At 34.4% G+C, this 23,258-nt stretch overlaps 1 protein-coding gene across 1 annotated transcript; it reads left to right on the forward strand.

Moving 5' to 3' along the window:
- Nucleotides 1–5,076: 5,076 nt before the first annotated feature.
- Nucleotides 5,077–10,824, forward strand: LOC128682701 (uncharacterized). The gene is made up of 5 exons (XM_053767548.1): nt 5,077–5,105; nt 6,080–6,242; nt 8,625–8,777; nt 9,230–9,392; nt 10,014–10,824. The coding sequence occupies exons 1-5, from the start codon at nt 5,077–5,079 to the stop codon at nt 10,070–10,072; spliced, it is 567 nt and encodes a 188-aa protein (XP_053623523.1). The 3' UTR covers nt 10,073–10,824.
- The last annotated feature ends 12,434 nt before the right edge of the window (nt 10,825–23,258 follow it).

Below are 23,258 nucleotides of genomic sequence, written 5' to 3' on the forward strand. Positions count from 1 at the left end.
AGAGAAGTCGGGACGGGCGGCTAGTAATTAATAATTATTAATACATTTATTAATAAGTTTTATTTAAGTTTCGATAATGTTGTACTTAAAACCAATGTAAGTTGAATAAATATTTTTCTCGTTTTTAATTAATGTAATATCATTAATAAAAGTAAAAAAAAAACAAAAACAGACAAAACCCTGTAAAGAATACTCAATTTGTGTGTACAATTAAATATTTCTTTGAAGAGTTTTTAATAAGACAACTTACTAATTTAAAAAGTTTAATGTAATTTTTATAATTAATGATTGCCTCAAATAAAAAATCTCAAAGAACTTTCAAACGAGATTTTCCACAGTAAATACTCTTAAATACTCCTACGCCAACGGATTACATCTAATTTCTAGTACATAAATAACTCGAATTTCATAAGTTTCACATTATATTTAAAATTCTTAGGTTTTATATATACCTAAATAATTACAACTTTATTATAAGTACATATCACTACATAAAAAAAAAAACACTTACCCAATTTAATAGTTGCATGAACAAAACAAAAAAATAAAATGAATCACCACTATTCAATCACTTTTTAATTCCATAAACTCACACACTTTTTTAATATTTGAAAAAGGAACGTACGTAAAGATGGCGGCCGACATGCGGAGCGCGCCGCTCTTTGAGACTGACTGAGGATGATTCTGCAGAGGAGCGCGGCGCATGTTACCCGCACTTCTGTTCACCAGTCTGGACACGAGCCTATGACATAGACAGATGGCCATTTTAATATAGAAAATAACTAATTAAACAATCTGCAATGCTTAATGAAAAAAGTAAATGAGTACCCTGTAATAAATTTAATCAAAAGGAAGTGGCCAAGTACGAGTTGGACTCGCTCAAGAAAAAATCTGTAATAGTACAGTTGTTTTTTCGCAAAAAAAATACTTTATTTTTATATAGGTTTGTCTTTGTGCAAATTACTTGCTGATTTGGAAAATATGTTAGTCATAGCTCAATATAAAGGTATATAGGTGACTAATTTTTATTTTGCTGACTGATCGAAAGCCTCGTTATTATTAGAAAAGCCAGTGAAAAAAAAAACCTGTGATAATGTCAATGCTTTCGGAGATATGACAAAAATAAAATCACACATTTTTGGACTCGTCCAAAAACGCTCCGTGCTAAATACCTAATACTCTTACGTGACGTCACGATAGAGTTAATATCTTAGCGAAAAAACCTATGTATGTTCAACAGCTACCTTAATTATTATGCATATTTTTATGCAAATCTATAAAATGTTTAGATCTGGTTGGGAATCAATAAATCTTTGCAGAAGGGACAAATCGAAAAGGGACGTTCCTATTTTTGTAAACCAATACTTACTTGTGGTCACTGCTTTGCTATTAATAGTTGGTATAAATCTGCTATATATAAATCCGCTTCTACAGGTTATAATAAAATACCTATCTTTGTATAAATAATACTACTAGATCTATTAATATGAAATTTGGCAGGAAGGTAGATTCAAAGAGACGTCCGCTAAGAAAGGTACAATATGGTGTGGTATGTCATGGTGATAGTAGTTTACATTGCAGTTTAGCTAAATGTTATTCAATTTAGAATATGGCATGACAAAGAGCCTGTGAAGACCTAATTTCTGAATAAATGATTTGATTTTGGAAATTCTATCGCCATGGGTAAACGCGGGCGAAGCTGCGCGTAAAATCTAGTATATAAATAAATGAAGTAGGTACACAAGATATTGGTAGGTACTACAGGAAGATCCTTTAAGAAGCTTCAAGTTAATATATCACTTCTAAAAATTAGTGGACAAGAAAAAGTAGAATAGTGGGCCCCACCTAACGCTAAGAAACGATAAAAACGCTTAGGTGGCAGGAAAATAGCTACAGAGTTCTCCCCTTAAGGCCTTAGAAATCGTACTAGACGATTAAAGGACACATACCCTCACATTGACAGCCAACAATAGCATATCCTATGAAGGTTAACGCCGGACAGGCGGTTGTTAAATCACAATCGAATCTTCAACATTTTAATACTTTATTTCTTATGCGGGTTTCGCGACATCGCAACCCCGAACAGAACATGCGAAGATGACAGAGGGAGACAGGGAGAGAGTTAGTTTATATTTTTTGAATGTGTGCGGTTAGTGTGAGCTAATGAAGCAGACAGCAAGACGGCTCGTCAGCTCGGCGCATTGTTGACCTGCATCTGGCTTACGAAGGGTTGACACCGCTGACTTTGTGACGCAAAAAGAGAGGTGTTATAAGTTTGACTGCTAAGTGTGTCTGTCTGTCTGTGTACGTGGCACCGCAGCTCATCAACGGGTGAACCGATTTTTATTTTATTTCATTTGATAGCTAATTTTCATGCGGTGGTTCTAAGAATTGTTAAACCAAAATCGGTTTAGCCGTTCAAAAGTTGTAGCGTAATGAATATTGAAAGTGAGGGGGTAAAAAATAAACTTTTCAAGGGTTGTCATTAAATAAACGTAGTGTACCATAATACTACAGTACGGTAGTACCATATCTACTACGGTACAGTACTAATTACTAAGTGTGCGCATTGGAAGATATTTCTATAGAAAATGTTGTACCATTGTTCATAATTGCCTATTTTTAGCGGTATATGAAGCGTTGGTGGAGTAATGGTTCAGACCTCCGCCTGTGAACCGAAAGGTTCGAACGTAAATTGACGAAAAATATACCACATATTCTTCCAGAAGGAAGAAAAAGGTGTTTTCCCATATAGTGGCAGCCCTTCGAAGCCTCTTCGCTTAGTAAGGGCCGTGGTTCGTACCCTATAAATAGAAGACAGTATTTTCTCCCCGACTTGCGGTACTCGCTCGATTGATCGTCTTGTATTGATTTCAAAGTTATATTTGATGAGGAAACGGCTCGGAATTACGGGAGAGTTCATTTAGAAAAGTGTCTTTCTTTTTACTTTTAACTTTACCTACGTCAAAAAGGAGGTAGTCAATTCCATGCCAAATATTATTATACTACGGAAAATATTTTCCTTTTTATTTTAACTTCATCTATTTCAAAAATATTTGATAAGGTCAAATAGATATATTTAGGATCAACATGATGATACATAGACTTCAGCTGGATCATTTATACGTAGATTTAAAGTTGATAGGAAAGTCCATTTTCAAAAAGAATGACATTATAAAAATAAATTTAACCATCACAAATAACAAAAATTTGTAACAACTTTTATTAAGAAATCATCACCATAAACGTAATATTTAATGTAGCTGTCGAACAAATTACTTCTTCTACTTGCCATTTAGTATGGAGCGTTAGGACGTGTCCAAAAATGTGTGATTTTATTTTTATTATAATTTTGAAAGCATTGTCATTATCATAGTAATTTCTTTACTGGTAAATAATTGACAACTAGCTAATAGCGGGCATATTACGCAAAGCTCAGCGCAGATGGCGCTACTGGTACAACTAAGGTACACAAACATTGCCAATGGAGGCAAAAAGCGCCTATTTTCAATATTGTTGCAGATTTACGACCAAAAATATCTTCTACGCAATCGTGGTGCGTGTTTAAAGGAAATAGGAAGGATTTAGTGGATTATCCTGAAAATAATAACACTATTTAGGTTATGTTCTGCATTATTTGGTCAACTGTGGTCGTAAACTGGCTCGACACTTTAGCAACGTGTGGTGAATTCCCATAATTTTCGAAGTTTTTTATCTTATGGAAAACTATTTATCCCAATATTTCGGCACTGAAATATGCTACATTGTTGAATGAAAGGATTAATAAAGTACTCTAAAATAAACGTTTTAATCGACATAGCAAAAGGCGGCAAAGCTTTTGTGTACATAACATACAGTGCTGTACTCTGGCGGGATAAATGTGCAGTAATACTCCCTATTCGGAAAAACATCTTACATTTACTTTATTTAAACTATTTTATTTCAAAAAGCCGAACCATAGATTTAGAAGGGACGCGCGCGGCTGGACCTTAACTAAAAAAGTTGTCTATGAATAATGGTCTATGAATAACCTAAAATAAAATTGACATTTGACATATTCCGACATCATCTTGTATCATATGCGTATGCTATAGGTACTTTATTTTTAGCGAAGTGTTTTTAAAGTTCTTTTTGTTATAAAGTATGTGCAGTTCCAAACTGTACTCATGAAAATGGTTCACAGTTTTAATTATAGATTTCAAAAACGAAATTATGTGTAGATTGTAAGTGATTTATCAGTTACTAATTTGTGTAATTATAATCGTGATTTCTATCGAATTTCTTAGAAATACATATCCATACACGACGACCTCGGTGGCGCAGTGGTAAAGTTCTTGCCACTGGATCGAGAGGTCCCGGGTTCGATCCCCGGTCGGGTCATGATGGGAAATGATCTTTTTCTGATTGGCCCGGGTCTTGGATGTTTATCTATATATGTATTTGTTATAAAATATAGTATCGTTGAGTTAGTATCCCATGACACAAGTCTCGAACTTACTTTGGGGCTAGCACAATCTGTGTGATTTATCCAAATATATTTATTTATTTATTATTTATACACATTATAAAACAAAGTCCTCGGCCACGGTTTTCTGTTGGTATTTATTATGTATTTATTGTTTTATACGAGCGAAGCCGGGACGGACCGTTAGTACATATTATAAAACAAAGTCCTCACTATTTTTATGCATATAATTTTATGTCATACTTAATTTAACATGGCATACTTTTACTCATCATAGTAATAGTTACGCACAATATTAATTTGGCATAATGTTTTAGGCACATTTTTTTACGCATACCTAAATACCATAAGCATAACAATTTTCAAGCATAATATTCTAAAGCATATTGGCTGCTTATGGGTGGCCCAAGGGCCACCACGCCGCACCCTAACCTACTGCTACACTATAGCTTTATGCAAATCAAAAATATGGTAAAATACATTAGCCTAAACTATAATTGTGCTTATTGAAAAGGTATGCCAATAAACAAGTATGTAAAAAAATTATTATGTCAAAAAATATATGCCTAACTCATTATGCTAAATTAGGATAAAAAATGTATGCGAAAAAAATGGACCCCATCTACCTGTTCGCGATAAAGTAAAAAACAAGCGCGCGGATTTTCAAGCGGTTTTCACAAATAGGTAGTGCGATTCTCGAGGATGGTTTAGTTATGTCATTCATTATGTTTTTACTCGAGCGAAGCAGGGACGGGCCGCTAGTTCATGTTATTCGAGCTCGCTCGTCTCGCATTTTCGGTGGTCGTTGATAGCGCAGTCTTTCAGTACCTATTGCAGAAGTCGTCGACCGACCACTCGCCCACACAAAAAGAGAAAACGTGCCTCTACCCCTAAATATTATTCAATACCTTATGCAAATAGCCTAATGCAGCGTCGTCATATGTAGAACTTGCTGCGCAAACCACTGCGGGTACCAAATTTCATATTCGGTTCAAATGCGTCCAGTAGATTTTGCGTCAGAGTAACAAATCTACATACATACATACATACATACATACATACACACAAACTTTCGCAATAGGCTAGTTGCCAAATTTTTGTTTTGATGACTTTTCGAAGGCTCTTATATCATTAGAAACAGACCAGTGAAAAAAATTCTGTGATAATGACAATACTTTCAAAGATATCACAAAGATTCACACATTTTTGGACTCGTCCAAACGCTCCATACTAAATAACACGAACAAGTGACGTCACAACGTGCGAAAATGTTCGCGAAGAAAGATATGCTTGTTCGACAGCTACATTAAGTATTACGTTTATGGTGATGATTTCTTAATAAAAGTTGTTACAAAATTTTTGTTTTTTATGACGGTTGAATTTATTTTTATAATTTAATACTTTTTGAAAATGGACTTTCCAACCAACTTTAAATCTTCTTATTTAGATCCAGCTGCATCGCTATAGTCTATGAGTTATAATAATGATCCTAAATATATCTATTTTATCTAGATTATGCATATTTTTTACAATTCTCTGACCTTGGCAACTACCCTATTATAATATTAATAGGATACATAAAATTCACTATTTATATGTTTTATTTTAATCCAGTGGTAAAAAAAAGTTATGTCCCCCGGACTGGGAGTGGGAGGCGCTACCGGATACGTATCAGCCTGTGGTGAGGACTCCCCTGGACAAGTTCGGATTTGCAATGAAATGCTGCTATTGTATACCACTCAGGCCGGCGTCGATATTTGTGTGTATTATATCCATTGTAAGTACTATACTGTATGTTTGATTTCAAAAACTTTAATGCACAAAAGAATCAGAAAAAAAAAGATTAACGTAAAGATAAGAACTTTTCCACTAATATTTTCATTTATAACAGTCGGTAAGCGACAAAAAAAAACATAAAACATTTGTAAATTATATAATTAAATATTTGTAAATTATATTAATCTTGTTAATCTTCACTAATCTGATTCGCCGAGGCGACACGCTAGGAAGTACTAAGTTTATCTCTCTCTCTCTGATTTGAACGTTTTCTCGCTTCTTACCTCTCTTATAGCTATATATAGATCCAAGAAATAGCCACCGTTCACAGCGCGCTTTTTATCTATACAAATACATGGGTTTTCCATTCAGATTGCGATCAAGCATTTTTTAGTTACTTCTATCGGTTCAAAGTCAAATCTATTCAGAAATGAGACCCTTCAAAGGCACTTTTCATATAAATTTTAATTTAAAATAAAAAATATACAAACTACTGGCATTTCGGAACGATTACCGCTGAGAAGAAATACCGAAAGAAACTTATTTACACAGTATTGGTCCCTATCGTACCATAAGGGTTTCTTGCCTGAAATACTTATTTCGTTCGACTTGCGAATGTGATCTTTCAAGCTGAAACAAGTTTTGGTGCGGACAACGGCTAGAACACAGTTAACAACAATACACAGAATAAACTTGCAATCGTCCTTACCAAACTGAGAAAATCGTAAATTTTTCGCGTAGAATTTGATTCTAAAGCCCAAGTGATAACGCAAACAGTTACACCACAGGAATATAAATTGAGAAAAAATTTACAATAAACAATAAATAAAGCCTTTACGAGGGTGAACTTCTCGTAATATTTTAAAAATAAAACTCTTTTAGGTACCATCTACTGTGATTCTTTGCTATTGTATTACGAGAACATTTTCACATCTCAATGGCCATATTTAACGAATATTTTCTTTGGAAAATATAAATAACTGGATAAGGTGTAATTGTACTTAACTTGGCTTCGCAATACCTGTTGTATGTTTGACAACGTTTTTTTTTTTCACAAAAATGTGAAATCACACTAACAAAATAAGAAATATGGAAGGCGCACCAACGCACCCGTTATAATATACTAACTAGTTACCAACTAGTTACTTGCGAACTAGTTGGTAACTAGTTACTTGCGAACTAGTTGGTAACTAGTTACTTGCGAACTAGTTGGTAACTAGTTACTTGCGAACTAGTTGGTAACTAGTTACTTGCGAACTAGTTGGTAACTAGTTAGTTACGAAAAGAAACCATAACCACAAAGAAAATTCATTTTCATAACTTAAGCTATGAATAAGAATAAAATAGTGCTTATTGATTGGAACAGTGAAAAAATTATAACTAATTATGGAAAAGCAATTATGAACATGGACTAAACGAAATATTTATCATAGATAGAAATTAATTTATCAAAAACTGATAATTCAAGAAATTTATAAACTAGCGACCTATCCCGGCTAAACACCTAAAGCTTCCTCAGAAATCACACTATCTTTTTAAAAAACCCGCATCAATCCATTCTGTAGTTTTATATATCGAAGCATAATCAAAGACAGGCTGAGCGAAGCGACATTGTTTTATACAATGTGTGATGTGATAAACTGCAACGTTTTTGAAAACGAGTTGTGCTTTTACGGCTGGCCATTCTGACATAAACCCTCATTGGGAATGCGGTTGATACCTCTTGTTGATACCGGTTAAGGCTGTTTTTCCTTGAGTCGTCTATTACATCACTGGAAGATGTGGAGTACCAGTCCTATTTTAGGGTGGGAATAATGCTCAAAACCTACCATAAAAAGTTTTTTATTGAGTGAACTTTTTACGGGCACTGAATCAGCTTGACTCTGATTAAGTGGTGAAACTTGTTGAATCGTGCTTTTTACTTGAGAGCTTCATAATGTTCGTCCAAGCAAGCTCTTCTGCTTAAAGCTAATTTTATGTTTATCTTGAGCAATTTGTTTTAATGGGTAATGTATTTTTATTTGATAATTTATTACTTGACACAGTTTATAATCTCTCGAGATATGTTATAACTAAGATTATTTACGCGAGTAGGGTTGGCGTATGGTTCCCGCCTTAGAATTGGACCTATGACCATATATATATCCAGCCGCGAAATTCATAGTGACAGAGATAAAAATCCTTGGTATCTGATAGCCAAAAATAGCATTCCCAATGAGGGATAACGTCTTAAAACGGCTGGTCTTAAAAATACGCAGAGTCTAGATATGTTTGTTTTTTTTTTTTAAGCAAACCCATTATGAGATATTCCGAGTGGCATTAATTAATTAATTATTTTTTAGAATATTTTTTTAAATTATTTAAATACGCACATTAATTTCAGATATGGTCATGTGTCCAAATGTACACGGGGCACAAATTGATGAGGAGAATTTTCGAAAATCCCACTGTTTTATATTGGTCAACAGCATTATACACTTTAATAGCTTTAATGATGATGATTTCATCAATTGTTTTGTTATTGGGCATAATAAAGGTATGTTTTGTGGCATAGTTTTGACTGACATAAGATCGGTCAATAGTATACTTTTGGCTGTTGTTTCAGTCTAAAATAGTTTTGACTGATTTCGTTGGTTAAAAGTGGTTTTGACCGGATAAGTGTTTTGACTGCAACGTATATACTACTGGCTTTTGCCCGCGGCTCCGCCCGCCATGATTTTGTATACCAACTTTGACCCCCTATTATAGTAATTTGGGGAGTGATTTTTGAAAATTAAAGTGGCCTATGTTTGAACGGGGTTCTTTAACTATATACATAATACATTTCATCAAAATTGGTATATCCGTTTAGGCGTAAAATCGGAACAGACAGACTTTCTCATTTATAATATTACTAAAAGTAAGTACGCGTAATATGTCCCAAGGGACTGCCATTCATAAAATATATTTTCTCGTGGCACGTCACAAATATAATACTTCTCATTCTAGAGGAACTATAAGTTTCTGAATTTCTACGTATGGTTTGCGCTAATCTACATAATTATATACATCACTATCGTCATGTTGGGCGCGGCGTCCACCGTGGCTGCCTCAGGATATATATCATTGAAGAAAACATTGAGACTTTTGTTAACCATGCTTTGGACTTTATGTAAGTAAAATTGTGACAAACAATCATTATCTCAATGAAATTAAATTTTATAATCACGTTTTTAATGCCATTTTACATTAATGTGAGTTAATTCATTAATTTCTTTACAATTAGCGGCCTCGCCTTCGCTCGTTTAAAAACATATTAAATTATACACATGAACCTTCCTCAGTATAATCACACTATCTATTGGTAAAAACCGCATGAAAATCTGTCCATTAGTTTGAGTTTATCGCGAACAGACAGACGTGGCAGAGGATTTTGTTTTAAATATGTAAGGATAAGATATTAATCATGTATTAAATACTAGCTGCGCCCCAGGGCTTCGTTCTCGTGGGAATTTGGTATAAAAACTACCCTATGTGGTTCCAGTAACCATGGTATCCAGGTGGTGTCCAGGTGGTATCCAGGTTATATTCTATCCGTGAACCAAATTTCATAACAATCGGCCCAGTAGATTTTGTGTGAAAGAGTAACAAAAAAACATACATACATATACATATATCCTCACAAACTTTCGCATTTATAATATTAGTGGGATATTTTTGAAGTTACTTTAGCTCATATAAGTACCATTTCGCATTTATTAAAATTATATTTTATATTTTCTTTAATTTTCAGTGTTTTTGTACTTCATCATGATCGTGAACAGTTACAGGATAACAGTTTGGGCTTATTAAGAATAAATAAATAAATATATACGGACAAAACACACAGATTGTTTTAGCCCCAAAGTAAGTTCGAGACTTGTGTTAAAGGATACTAACTCAACGATACTATATTCTATAACATATATACGTACATATATAGATAAACATCCAAGATCCAGGTTAATCTGAAAAAGATCATTTTCCATCTTGTCCTCACCGGGGATCGAACCCGGGATCTCCAGTGTAGCAGTCCGGCGCGGTGTAATAACCATTAAGGTCGTCAAATCAATTTATATAATCTTCACAAGACGTACGTAAGTATGTACCTACTTATAAATTCAAAATTGAAATCATTTATTCAGAAACCAGACCTTCACGGGCACTTTTTCTCGTCAATTTTTATATTTATAGTTATTCCTCACAAGCTACAAACTACTGGCATTTCGGAACAACCACTGCTGAGAAGAAATGCCGAAAGAAACTCATTTGAACAGTATTGGTCCCTATCATGCTAGAAGGGCTTACCATTATTGTTTCTTACAATGTTTTTTTCTAATAATATATAAAAGTACATAATGTACATAGTCAAAAGGTATATCAAAACAGGTTATGATTGTGATCCGAGTGCTGAATATAATATATATATATATATCGATGTGAAACACAATTAACTTACCTAAAAATATATGAGAAACGAGATGACCAGTTCCCTCTGGCAGCACCCGTTCACGAGTTGACGTAGCTCGTAACGTAGCCATCGCGTAGCTCAACCATAACCTCACGACCCGGCCCACGACGCCACCACCAGATTGACCATTTGAGTGAGCATATATTAAATTATAATTAAATTAAATTATAATTTTTAATTATTAATTTAAATTGTATATTTTTTTTTTATTTACCCTATATAGTTCCTGGTCTTCTCTATATGGAGAAGACCAGGACCTATACCAGGCTCTTACCAATAAGATAGTTAACAATAACTCATTGGTTAACATTAACATTGACGTAGTAATAAATAATAATAATAAATGATAAATATATATATTAGGACGAATCACACAGATTGAGCTAGCCCCAAAGTAAGTTCGAGACTTGTGTCATGGGATACTGACTCAACGATACTATATTTTATAACAAATACATATATAGATAAACAGCCAAGACCCGGGCCAATCAGAAAAAGATTATTAGCAGTATTCATTTATTTTATTTTTATATATTGCAATCAATCTTCTTCTCTGTCGTTTCGCTCTTGGCAGAGCGGTCGTGGTCACATTGAGACGTCATGTTGGTGTTAGAGACGGACACAGCATTCTTTACGATCTCCCGCCATTGCAATCTATACATATAATAAGACTGTAAGTAAGCTATATCTGTACATAGATAATGGTTTTTATGGGACTAATAAAAACCAAAACAATTTTAGAATTTTTCTCTGTCTGTCTGTATGTTTGTTCGCATGTGTAGTACGCATCACGCAAAATCTACTGGTTCGAATTTTCACGGATTTTAGTAAATGGTCCAACTTAAAATCTTTTGATTATTTTGATTACATTGCGATACGTTGCTTAGAACCCGATATATCGACAATAATAAGTTATGGGCGGACACATGATGTAAACACAGCCGACGCCACGGGCAAAAGGTAAATGTATTTTACCCGTGTTTTTTTTTTCATTATAATTCAGTATCAAATATTTTTTAGAACGGTATTACGATAATCTATATAATATAAAAGCGAAAAATTTTGTATATATATATATATATATATATATTATAAGTATATATTTTATGCTGCAACTAGCATTTTAATTTCTGTAACATACAATCATGCCCCTAAGGGGCCAACCCTTAGAGGATGAATTTTGAAAAATTATTTCATAGTATAGACCCTTAGACCACATAAGGAACCTACGTGCTAAATTTGAAATTTCTAGACTCAGCGGTTTGATATGTCAGTCTGTCATTAAGTGTATTCTTTTATACCTATATATAGAATACCTACCTAGATTCTCTTACTAAAATAGCCGTTGTCGAGTATAACCCTAGGCGCCATCAAAACAAAAGTGGAAAGCAAATACAGAGACTAAGAACCAGCGACACTCGGCCGTAACAACGAGGTCAAGAGACCAATCAGAAGCGGCGATACAACGCGCACAGCGTACACTATTGAGCGCTGAAATTTCATGAATGAAAGTGATGTGGTCGTATCGGGTGTGATTACAGCTTTACCTAGATTTATACAAGTTGCCTGAAGGCTTTTGACTTTTAATACCGTGGTAATATTTTATTTTATTAATTAACCCGAGTGCCGGTTTTCTGACGAGGTTTTCCTTCAACGGAGGCATGTGATAATATATTTAAATAAATAAATAAATATATTAGGACAAATCACACACAGCTAGCCCCAAAGTTCGAGACTTGTGTTATGGGATACTAACTCAACGATACTATATTTTATAACAAATACATATATAGATAAACATCCAAGACCCGGGCCAATTAGAAAAAGATCATTTTCCATCATGACCCGACCGGGGATCGAACCCGGGACTTCTCGCTTCAGAAGCAAGCACTTTACGACTGCGCCACCGAGGTCGCATAAATATGTAACCTATATAGGTATCCACACTGAGCGAAAGTTAGTCTGTTTGGCTCTCTGTTCCGCTTTCACGGCTAAACCGCTGGACCGATTTTGATGAAATTTTGTATGCATAGTTAAAAATAAACAAATTTTGTCAAAATCTTTTCATCAATTTTAGCCGTGAAAGCGGAACAGACAGACTTTCACATGTATAATATTAATAAGGAAGTATAGATAAATACAAAGGAATAATGTGGAGCATGCAAAGACTAAAACGAAATAAAGCTACTTGGTTAACATCCGTATGCTATTTACTTTGTATGTTATCAAGCGAATTCCCGACTAACTTTTGTTTTCAATATAGTTTACATGGAAAGCTTTGAAGTGCGATAAATTAATATTGCCAAATATTTGGAAGCGCTTTCAACTAAGTTACTAAGGTCAAAGTAATGAGGTTGGTAGGATATGTACGAAATACTTTGTCGAAAATTGATCATCGATGTGGTAAATGAATGGTTAGGTATCTAAATTTAAGTTGGCTAATTTTAACTTTAACTAGGCGTGAGTTTCGCCGGCAACCTATCCTGAAAATTTGGGATATAAATATTAATCGTGTATAATATAATATTGTATAACGGCCGCTATAATATAATATATTTCTACCATATTATTGTCAAAGCCGACTGGTTCATAAAGTCGTTTATTGAATTATTTTTAGTAATTGACATCTTACTAATATTACTAATGCGAAAGTTTGTGAGGATGTATGAATGTTTGTTACTCTTTCACGCAAAATCTACTGAACCGATAGTTATGAAATTTGGTGCACGGGTAGAATAACCTGGAATAACACATAGGGTACTTTATATCCCGAAAATCCGAGCGCATAAAACTGCGTGCGCGCATTTCGTACAAATCCGTACAATCTGTGTTTCTCATTCTCTTCCTCAGCCGTTGAGTGTGCGAACCCAGGGACCGCGTAAAATATCCTTGTAATTTTTATGTATTCTAAGAATCATACCTACTTAATTTTTCTTAGGTTAATGTATCCATTTCCACGTGAATGAACTTTTAATATGAACCGCCTTAATAGTCCGAAATACGAGCGAGTTTGTTAGTACTAAGTATGTGAAGCGGTGGTGGTGTAATGATTAACGCCCGCCTGTGGATCGAAAGATCCCAGGTTCGAATCCTACTCGTGCCACAAGAGTTTGTATACCAATCTGACTTATGTATAGTAGTTTTCATCGACCACCACTTGCTTCCGGTGAAGGAAAACATCGTGAGGAAACCTGCACACTGGTTGATTCTTATTAACTTGTGTGTGAAATGGAGAAGGCAATGGCAAACCACTCAAATAAAATCAAATTATTTATTGCAAATGTAGGTAACACAGTGATTTTATATCGATAGAAATAGTGCCGCTACATTTTACCTTTGGGCATGCAATACTGAAATACTATTTTAATAAAAAAATAAATTCTAATTTTAAGTGTAAGATAATAAGTCAAGTAATGTGCACATTCCATTTCAATTCAGTTATACAATTCAATATAATAATTTTATATCAATTTCAAATATATAAAAAAATAATAATTAAAATACCAATTTATAAAATGTCAGAGAGATATTCGTCAATACTATAATATACCTTTTTTTTAGCAAATTTAGGACACAACGTTTGAACTGTACATAACTTAACGACAATATGTCATTTGGTAGATGGTTATATAATCTTGGTGCCTGAAATACGCAGTTGTTATGGAAATATCCAGATTTACTTATTGGACAACATACTTTGTCAGGATATCTACTACTATTACGTTTTGTGTACAAATGAATATTCCTTTTTACAAATGTATTATCATTAAAAACTTAATTATTTTTTAGTCTTTCTTATTCTGTGGGAATAGGTGCCTTCAATATTTCCAATATTATTTTCTGTATTTGTTCATTTTTATTTATTTATTCAAACTTTAACAATATGGTACAAAGGGCGGATTTAATGCTAAAAGCATTCTCTACAAGTCAACCTTCGGGAAAAACTGAAAGATTATTCATAGCGATAGATTCATGAATAAAAAAACAAGTTTATATACAAAATTATTTAATAATTATATTATTTTTAAATGAATATCAAAGGATACCGCTTTTCTGTAGTACCTACGTACTACAGAAAAGCGTAAAACAATACAACTTGGGTCAAGCAAAAAGTACGAATAATATTAAAATATCGAAAAATGTTTTTATCGTGTTCATCGAGGGTGCTTGGACTTGAAAATTATCAATTTCTCTGAACAGATAAAGGAACGAAGTTCCAAGCCCTTTGTTGTTAAGCAATCATTTCAGTTCCAGGTTTACTCGGTGTCCTAAGTGAGCGATAGATGCGTCAAAACAGCGCGACGCGACGCCTACTGTGACGTTTCCACTCTGGCATAGTGTTGGACCAGTCCATACTCCCCGCATATGTATTATTAAACACGCGTCTAATTTTTAAAATGAAATTAAATGTATTTGCATTTGGTATATAAAATGGTGATATAAATCACATTTATATGCCGTTTTAAGCGTACAAATTAATAATTTTGATGTTCTCTATGCTTCTAGACTACCTACTATCATCTTATACTTCGTAGTGACCACTACTGCTGAGAATAAAAGCCGAAATTAATTCATTTTAACAGTAGTGGTCCATTTGTACCTAATACACACAATTGTAAATGTCCTCCTATATTATTGCCGTACTAATCACTTGTATACGTCCGCACTGCATCGTGTTGTGCAGTATTCAGTCGCTCACCTAGGACGCCGGTTAATGACCACAACTTGTAAATTACTTCAGTTTCTGAGTTATCGATTGAAGACATACCTATTTACGTAGAAAAGCTTTGCGTTACTTAAAGGTAATTTTCAAGTCAATTCTGTATGATGTTAATTCTGGTGTTGTGGAGGCGGTAGACAATTTGTGGGCTATAAATAAATAATGAATTTATTTTGGATCACTCCATATTAAATTACATATTACAAGAACAACACAAAAAAACAAAGCAGTGTTTCAGCTCGCGGCAATCTTTGGTAACTCTTCACGCTTTATCTACTCAACCAATTTTCTCGAAATTTCGCGTACGTATTGCTAGGAGTACGGAAAAGGACTTTGCCGACCTTTCATCGTACAAAACGTAGGTACTATTATGGGATTCGTGCGAGTGACGCCGGAGTTTTAAGCTAGTCTTGACTAAAACATGGTAGGTATACGCGCCAGTGATGCCACAGGCATAACCTAGTCCTGACTGAAGATATTATAAATGTAAGTTTGTTTGTGACCTCTTCACGCTATATCTACTCAACCAATCTTCTTGAAATTTTGCATACATGTAGTTTAAAGTATGGAAAATATAGGATATTCATCACGGAAAATCAACTGCTCCCGTGGGAAAATCACGCGGGCGAAGCCACGGTCAAAAGCTAGTTAACTAATAAATAATTCAAACTGTGGTGACACCCAAGCTTAAGGTTCAGACACACGTCAAACTTGTAACACCCTTCTACATCGAGTGAGGGATTAAAAAGGTATTTATTTTATACCAAAAGAGACCCTCTTCATATGCAAGGTGTCTGGTGTTGGGGCTCTTAAAGTTTCGACTTCTCTGAGCAACTTGATCCGTGTGTCGCGTAGTCGAGGTATTCGCGTTAATGTTTGTAGTAAGTAAATACAGGTTTGTAATTAAATTACTTGTACACTAATTGAGTGCTTGAAATTTTCAACTATTGTATGTGGTAATTAGGTAAGTACACAAATTATTGTGTCTATCTATATATATAATAAAACGGCAAGAGAGGCCAATTCTGTACATTGAATATAAATAAAAAAATACTTCTAAAGGTCTTTAAACAAGTAATAGAAGCCGAAAATATGATTTTTGAAATTCTTGTCTATCTGTCTTTTTTTTTGTACATCGGTAACATAATATGTAATTTACATCCCCCAACTTCCATACTTTAATGTAATAATTTATTTAAGTATAGCATTTTTATAAAATTCAACAAATTAGATTTTTCATTCATACATTCATCAAGTGTTTCTTTTTACAACTAGTTTGGACCACGAAAGGAGTTCCTGGTTGCGGCCAATCTGTAATTGACAATTACATTCTATTCGTTCAGTTCTATTAGTAGAACTAAAAGAAAAACCTATCCTTTAATTTCTATTAGTAGAACAGAATGGATAAAACAAACCGTGTAGATAGATATTAACGGAGAAAAAAAAAATTACATAATTAGGTAGGAACTTTATTATTATATTGCTTTCACGAAAATACGCAACGGCGAGCGTAGAGGCGATTTGAGAAACATTTGAGTCCAGAGGGACTGTGGTCGTTCCAAAATGTAGTTTGTAGCTTTGGTAAATATTATTTAATTTATTTAGAATATGACGTAAAAATGCCTAATTTCTGAATAAATATTTATATAATATTTGATTTTGATACAAGCAAAACATTAGTACAAATGACGAATAAAAATACATTTCTAGACAAACATCTCTTAATGTTGTATTCCACAAACTCTCAAATTGTATGTAAACTAGAAGCCGCAACGGGAATACCATAACCGTACCGAAGCTGCTCTCTATGCAGATTCAATCTAAAAGATAAAAATAATACTGGAAGGCTTGTGTCAAACTTCGTAAAACGAAATTTTATTCAGTTCTAGTAATTCATTAATTAGTAATTAAAAAACGGGTTGTACTCCGGGAGTGTCGGCAGAAATGAAAACTTGAACAATAACGTTGTGCATTTTTGACGTCTTACGAATTTTCAATCAAGATCCCGTGTCCTGACGCGAGTTTAACATTTTTTACCCATCACAAAAAGTGCACAACGCCCCTAAAGAAGTTTTCAATTCAATAACAAAAAAAATGTTTTTGTTTACAAATCGCCAGAATAGCTAGTTTGGTTATCGACTTGGGGCAAAAATACATTTTTTATGTATATATGTATGTTTGTTTGTTTGTTTGTTTGTTTGTTTGTTTGTTTGTTTGTTTGTTTGTTTGTTTGTTTGTTTGTTTGTTTGTTTGTTTGTTTGTTTGTTTGTTTGTTTGTTTGTTTGTTACCGCGGTAACTTTCAAACCGTGTTGGTCTGATTTTGATGAAAATTGAAAGGTATGTAGGTACTATCAATAGAATTTTTAAGTTCGTGTGGCAACAAAATCGGTTAAGTCGTTTTTTATATGTTCACAATTTTTGTTTGCGACGTCTAAGTTTGCGGCGAACAATTAATACTTAGTTAAGATAAAGTAACAGAAAACACAAATTGATTCTTCTAGAAAACCTATATCTTTGACTACAGTATTGACTTGCTGCGACTTCCGAGTGTAGTACATCTGTTGCCTACTTAGGTATAAGTTGCTTGCAGTTTGTTTACCATGACATTAGATTCTCCCGGCTTCACTCGATATGGTACCAAATTGAGACAGAATTTTAATGACAACGCAATTTTAGAGCAAACTACAATTTACACTCGTATAAAATCATAATAAATTATTATACGCCTGAACCTTGGAATCGCACTATATATTGGTGAATACCGTACGAAAATCCGTTCGGTAGTTTTTATAGAATTGAAATTAGGTAATTTTCACAAAATTGTGAAGATATAAAAAACGACTTAACCGATTTTGTTGCCACACAAACTTAAAAATTCTATTCGCTACTAAATTGTAAACAAAAATATACAATTTACTTTCTTAACTAAATAAAACAAAATATAATAGGCGAACTAAATAGTCTTAAATTACCAAATAAAGTTTAAGTAGATAAGGTTAGGGCGCTGGTAATCTGCGGACACCAGCGGTAACATGGCAAACGAATTCTCAATTTATTCATTTCAATTTTTAAATACATATACCAGCGTGATACAATGAGTGTGACTATCGCACTAGACTAGTTGTGCGTCGTTGACGTTTTTCGAGCCAACGAAACTCAACTGTTTTTTTTTTCAACGAGCAACTAGTTACTAAACCAGTTGGCGTTGCCAACTGGTCAGATATGACAACGTGGCTTTGTTTTTTCATCTGATTCGTAGCGTTTTTGGCTCAACGCATTACACGTAGCCAAAACAGTTGGGAACAATAATAAGTTAGAAAAAATTACAGTTTTTTTTTTACTTTCACGATACAGTTCTACGTTTGGTTGTTTCCGTGGCGCGGCATGTCTCACGCTCGCCGCTCCAATTGGAAGCAAACCAATTGGGCATTCCAACCACTTTTGCAGTTATTATTAAACTGGTTGGATCGTTGAGCATAGAAAACAGTTGAATAAAACGGTTAGTGGAAATAACGCCCACGACTACCTAGACTACACCACACCCGCATACGTTGTACGTGCCGATTAAGGGACAAAAAACCTTGACGATTTAGCTATTTTAATCAGCGGGAACATCTGGTCTTTTGTGAAAGGTTTTTCCGTGATATAGATCTATATATATAGGGCTATCTAATAGTAAGACAACTGGAATTTGTTCTGTACTATTTTCAGAAAATTTTCCTTCAGCCAACGGGCAACTTTTTTTTTATTAATGTTATCAAGTGATCAACCTTTATATTGATTAGTCTTTAACTCACAATGGAACACGAATTGTATAAATGTATACCCAACAAGTCATAAAACTTTACCTTTTATTTATATATCTGAACGGTAAAAGGAAGGGCTTTACATTTCATAAATTATACCGGCGACAAATACGCCCACACATTTTAATGCTTATCAAAATAATATCTCTCTCATTATTGTAATACTAGTCGCGCCTCGGGGCTTTGCTCCCGTGGGAATTTCGGGATGGAAAGTAACCCATGTGTTATTCCAGGTTATATTCTACTCGTGTATAAATTTCATATCAACCCGTCCAGTAATTTCGCTTGAAAGAGTAACAAACATACAAACACATATATACATCCTCACAAACTTAAACTTTTTTTTTTCAAAAATCAACTCTTAAATAGGTAAGTATAACGATCCTGTTCCGCATTCATGACTAAACCGCTGAACTGATCACAACATAGGACATGTACCTATGTGAAGCGGTGGTGGTGTAATGGTGACGCCCGCCTGTGAACCAAAAGGTCCCAGGTTCGAATCCCACTCGTGCCACTTGAGTTTGTATTTACGAATCTAACACTATATTCTTTTTCATGTACCACCACTTGCTTCCGGTGAAGGAAAACATCGTGAGGAAACCTGCACACTGGTTGATTATTAACTTGTGTGTGAAATGGAGAAGGCAATAGCAAACGACTCAATTAATAGTGCCAAGAAAGTCATTGTATGTGTAACGGTCTCGATCCTCAGTCATGAGGAAATACCACTGTGAAAATACTAAAATTAGTATAATTTTATGCGACATACCTCGACAACAGATTAAAAACAAACAATAGGAGAAAGGGGAGCTATAATTTATTTAGCGACATAACAAATTGTAAGATATTCAATCCCCGAAGTAAATTAAATTTTAACAAGAAATATAAATCGTTGACAATATTATTCTGACAGAATGCCTATCACGAGGGCGGGTTGCACCGTCAACTTTGACATTAACTTTAACGTGCGCAGAAAATCACATAGTAGGTACGCCATTTTGTCTAAACGTCAGCGGCGCGCCAGTTAAAATCAACTTCAAATAAGACTGTGCTTCAAACTCACCCTGAAAATTGTTATTCTTTCATTGAGGCATATTACAGCATATATTTTCGTTCACTTCAGATAAATTCTCTTAAGTGTATACTTATTATTTAAATCTGCAATGCTGAAAGGAAGCTTAGACTTCAATGTGGCTGTAAAAACACCGGAAAATTAAAATCTTTATGGGTGTCCCGGGAACAGGTGTTGTATTCGCTACATAACAACTTTACTCGAATGAGGCCAGGAAAAAATTAAATAACTACCCTTTACTTTTGTTATTAAAGGGCTCCTCAGCTATTAATTACCAAAGAAATTAGAAAAAGTAGCAATCTTAAAAAAAATTAAATTTAGATTATTTAATTGGCTTCTAGAGAAATGTCATTATGAGACTAATGAAACTGACACTAGTTCAAATATAAATTGTAAGTAACAAAATTATTACGACATTTGAATCTAATTATGCCAGTTATTAATGTTGACTAAATGTATAATAAAATTATGTAATGTAACTATGTATAAAGCAGATGATACGTACGCTAATATTAATTTCTCATGTTTGTGTTAACATTCATACGCCTGATAGGCAGAATATGCTGTACATTACCCTTCTAACAACTCTGTATCACCATGTTCTAAATAATAAATTATCTATCTATCTATCTATCTATCATCTAAGTGTCGGAGCCCAGGGTCCACTTTTATTCTCCTCTCCGCACGGCATAAGAAAGGCCGGTGTCCTACCGGTGAGGGCATACAAAATACTCATAACGTAAATGGACAATACTCAACGGCCCATACTAAGCATAAGCTTGCATCACGGGTCCGATGGACACAAACACAGAAAAGGGCACAGCACACCCAGAACAAAACAAAATATTAGGCTCTAATTGAACCCAAGACGTCCATATATCGGACGGGCGTGGTGACTAAGCCACGGAAGTCTCCAAATAATTGATGAAATTTAAATGCCTTTTCTAGTTCATTAACGCGGGCAAAGCTGCGGACATATTTATTATTACTGATTCTCTATCGATCTCAATTTTTTTTATTTAAATATCTTCAATGTACAGAAATACTTTTTTCTTTTACTGTTTTATTATATGTATTTGTGAGAGGTTTCTTCGAAAGTCAGAACAATAATAAATAAAATAAAGTAATTTGAATTTTCAAATGTTTATCAGTGTGATAATTTTTATTACACAAAGATATACCAAATATTCCTCGAAGCGCACCCGTTTTGAAACACACCTAAAAAAGTCACCTACGTCAATTAAAATCCACCATGAAGATCCGCGCACCCTAAGACCTACCACGAAACATACAAACAAGTGTTACTAACGTTCACATGCTGGCTTTTATTCCTATATTCATAACCTGTTTTGATATACCTTTTGACTATGTACATTATGTACTTTTATATATTATTAGAAAAAAAAAACATTGTAAGAAACAATAATGGTAAGCCGATCTGGCATGATAGCGACCAAACACTGTTCAAATGAGTTTCTTTCGGCATTTCTTCTCAGCAGTGGTCGTTCCGAAATGCCAGTAGTTTGTAGCTTGTGAGAAATAACTATAAATATAAAGATTGACGAGGAAAAGTGCCTGTGAAGGTCTAATATCTGAATAAATGGTTTGAATTTGAATTTTGAATTTGAATTTGAATATATCGTGGACGCAACGTAAAAAAGAGAACGTGTGGACGCTATGCACTGCTGTTTATCTTTCATGGCAGCCCTCTGTCAGCAATTAAAATATGCGATTCGGAGTTTAGCTAAGGTTCACTTCATTCGGTGGAAAACCTCCATCTATTAGCGGTAAGTTCGGTTATTAGTCCGGTTGACCGGTCTAGGGCCAACTTTTGGGTAGCAATATTTCGGCGGATAAAAATTATCGAATTTTTAAACTCTAAAGTGGCAGTAGTTCTCATAAAAAATAATTAAATTTAAAAGATAATAATTGGTAGCTTATATTTCTCTGATATTATGCTGTTTGTGAAAGTAGGTTCTATCGTAACTATGAAATGGATTGAGGTACCTACCAGCATAAATAAATTAGTGACATATCGATCGACTGCAATGCTGCAAATTCAGGTGTGCTTCTTGGAAAGGGTTATTAAACTTTACGAAATTCGTCTTCAACCTTTGTCTCTTACATCCTCGCGTGTTCTCCGATTTGTTTTGTGGCTGTGGCGTCGCGAAGCCCTGTTGATACCGGCCGTAAATAATAAATCCCCTTCGACCGGAGTATGTTAATTTTTTTAGTCGACTGTGATTGTAGAACTGCTGTCTGTCGTCAGTTCTCCTTGAGAATGCTATCTTGTGCATCCACGGGTGTCATTCTTTTATCTTTGCTTATTAACTACAATATTTCGTTTATAAAGAACTAGTATTTGCCCGCGGCTTCGCCCGCCGTAATTTCCCACGGGAGCATTCATTTTTCCGGCATATAAGGTTTCCTATGAACTTCTTCAAAATTCAAACTACATATCGGTATGCAATAAGACTGGTTGAGGCGTGAAGAGGTACAACCAAACTTACTTACGCATTTATAATATTAGTTAAGATTAAAATTTCTTTTCTATGCTAATATGTGAATCTAACATATCTATTGTTTAGCGAAAGGGATTTTGAGTTTTTAATGTACAGGCTACAAAAGTTTGGTCAAAGAATGACTGAACTTTTGCAGCCGGCCGTACACACATACATTTCATTTTCCCTCATAGACACATCGTACCATGGAATTAGTAGGTACGTGTACCTACGTAACATGCGTCGAACATCTTTGTAGCAAAAGTGTACACGGCTCCTAGACATTTACTACAAGCCTACAACGATTTTGTTATACAGGAAATAGAAATGGAAATAGCTCGTGAGTTCTCTCTCTTTCATCTAAGCGGGATCCTGGTTACCTCCATAGCTATAGCGCGGAGCCCAGGGTCCACTTTCCAAATCTT

Source organism: Plodia interpunctella, unplaced genomic scaffold (genome assembly GCF_027563975.2).
Source record: "Plodia interpunctella isolate USDA-ARS_2022_Savannah unplaced genomic scaffold, ilPloInte3.2 Pint_31, whole genome shotgun sequence".
NCBI classification, from domain to species: Eukaryota; Metazoa; Arthropoda; class Insecta; order Lepidoptera; family Pyralidae; genus Plodia; species Plodia interpunctella.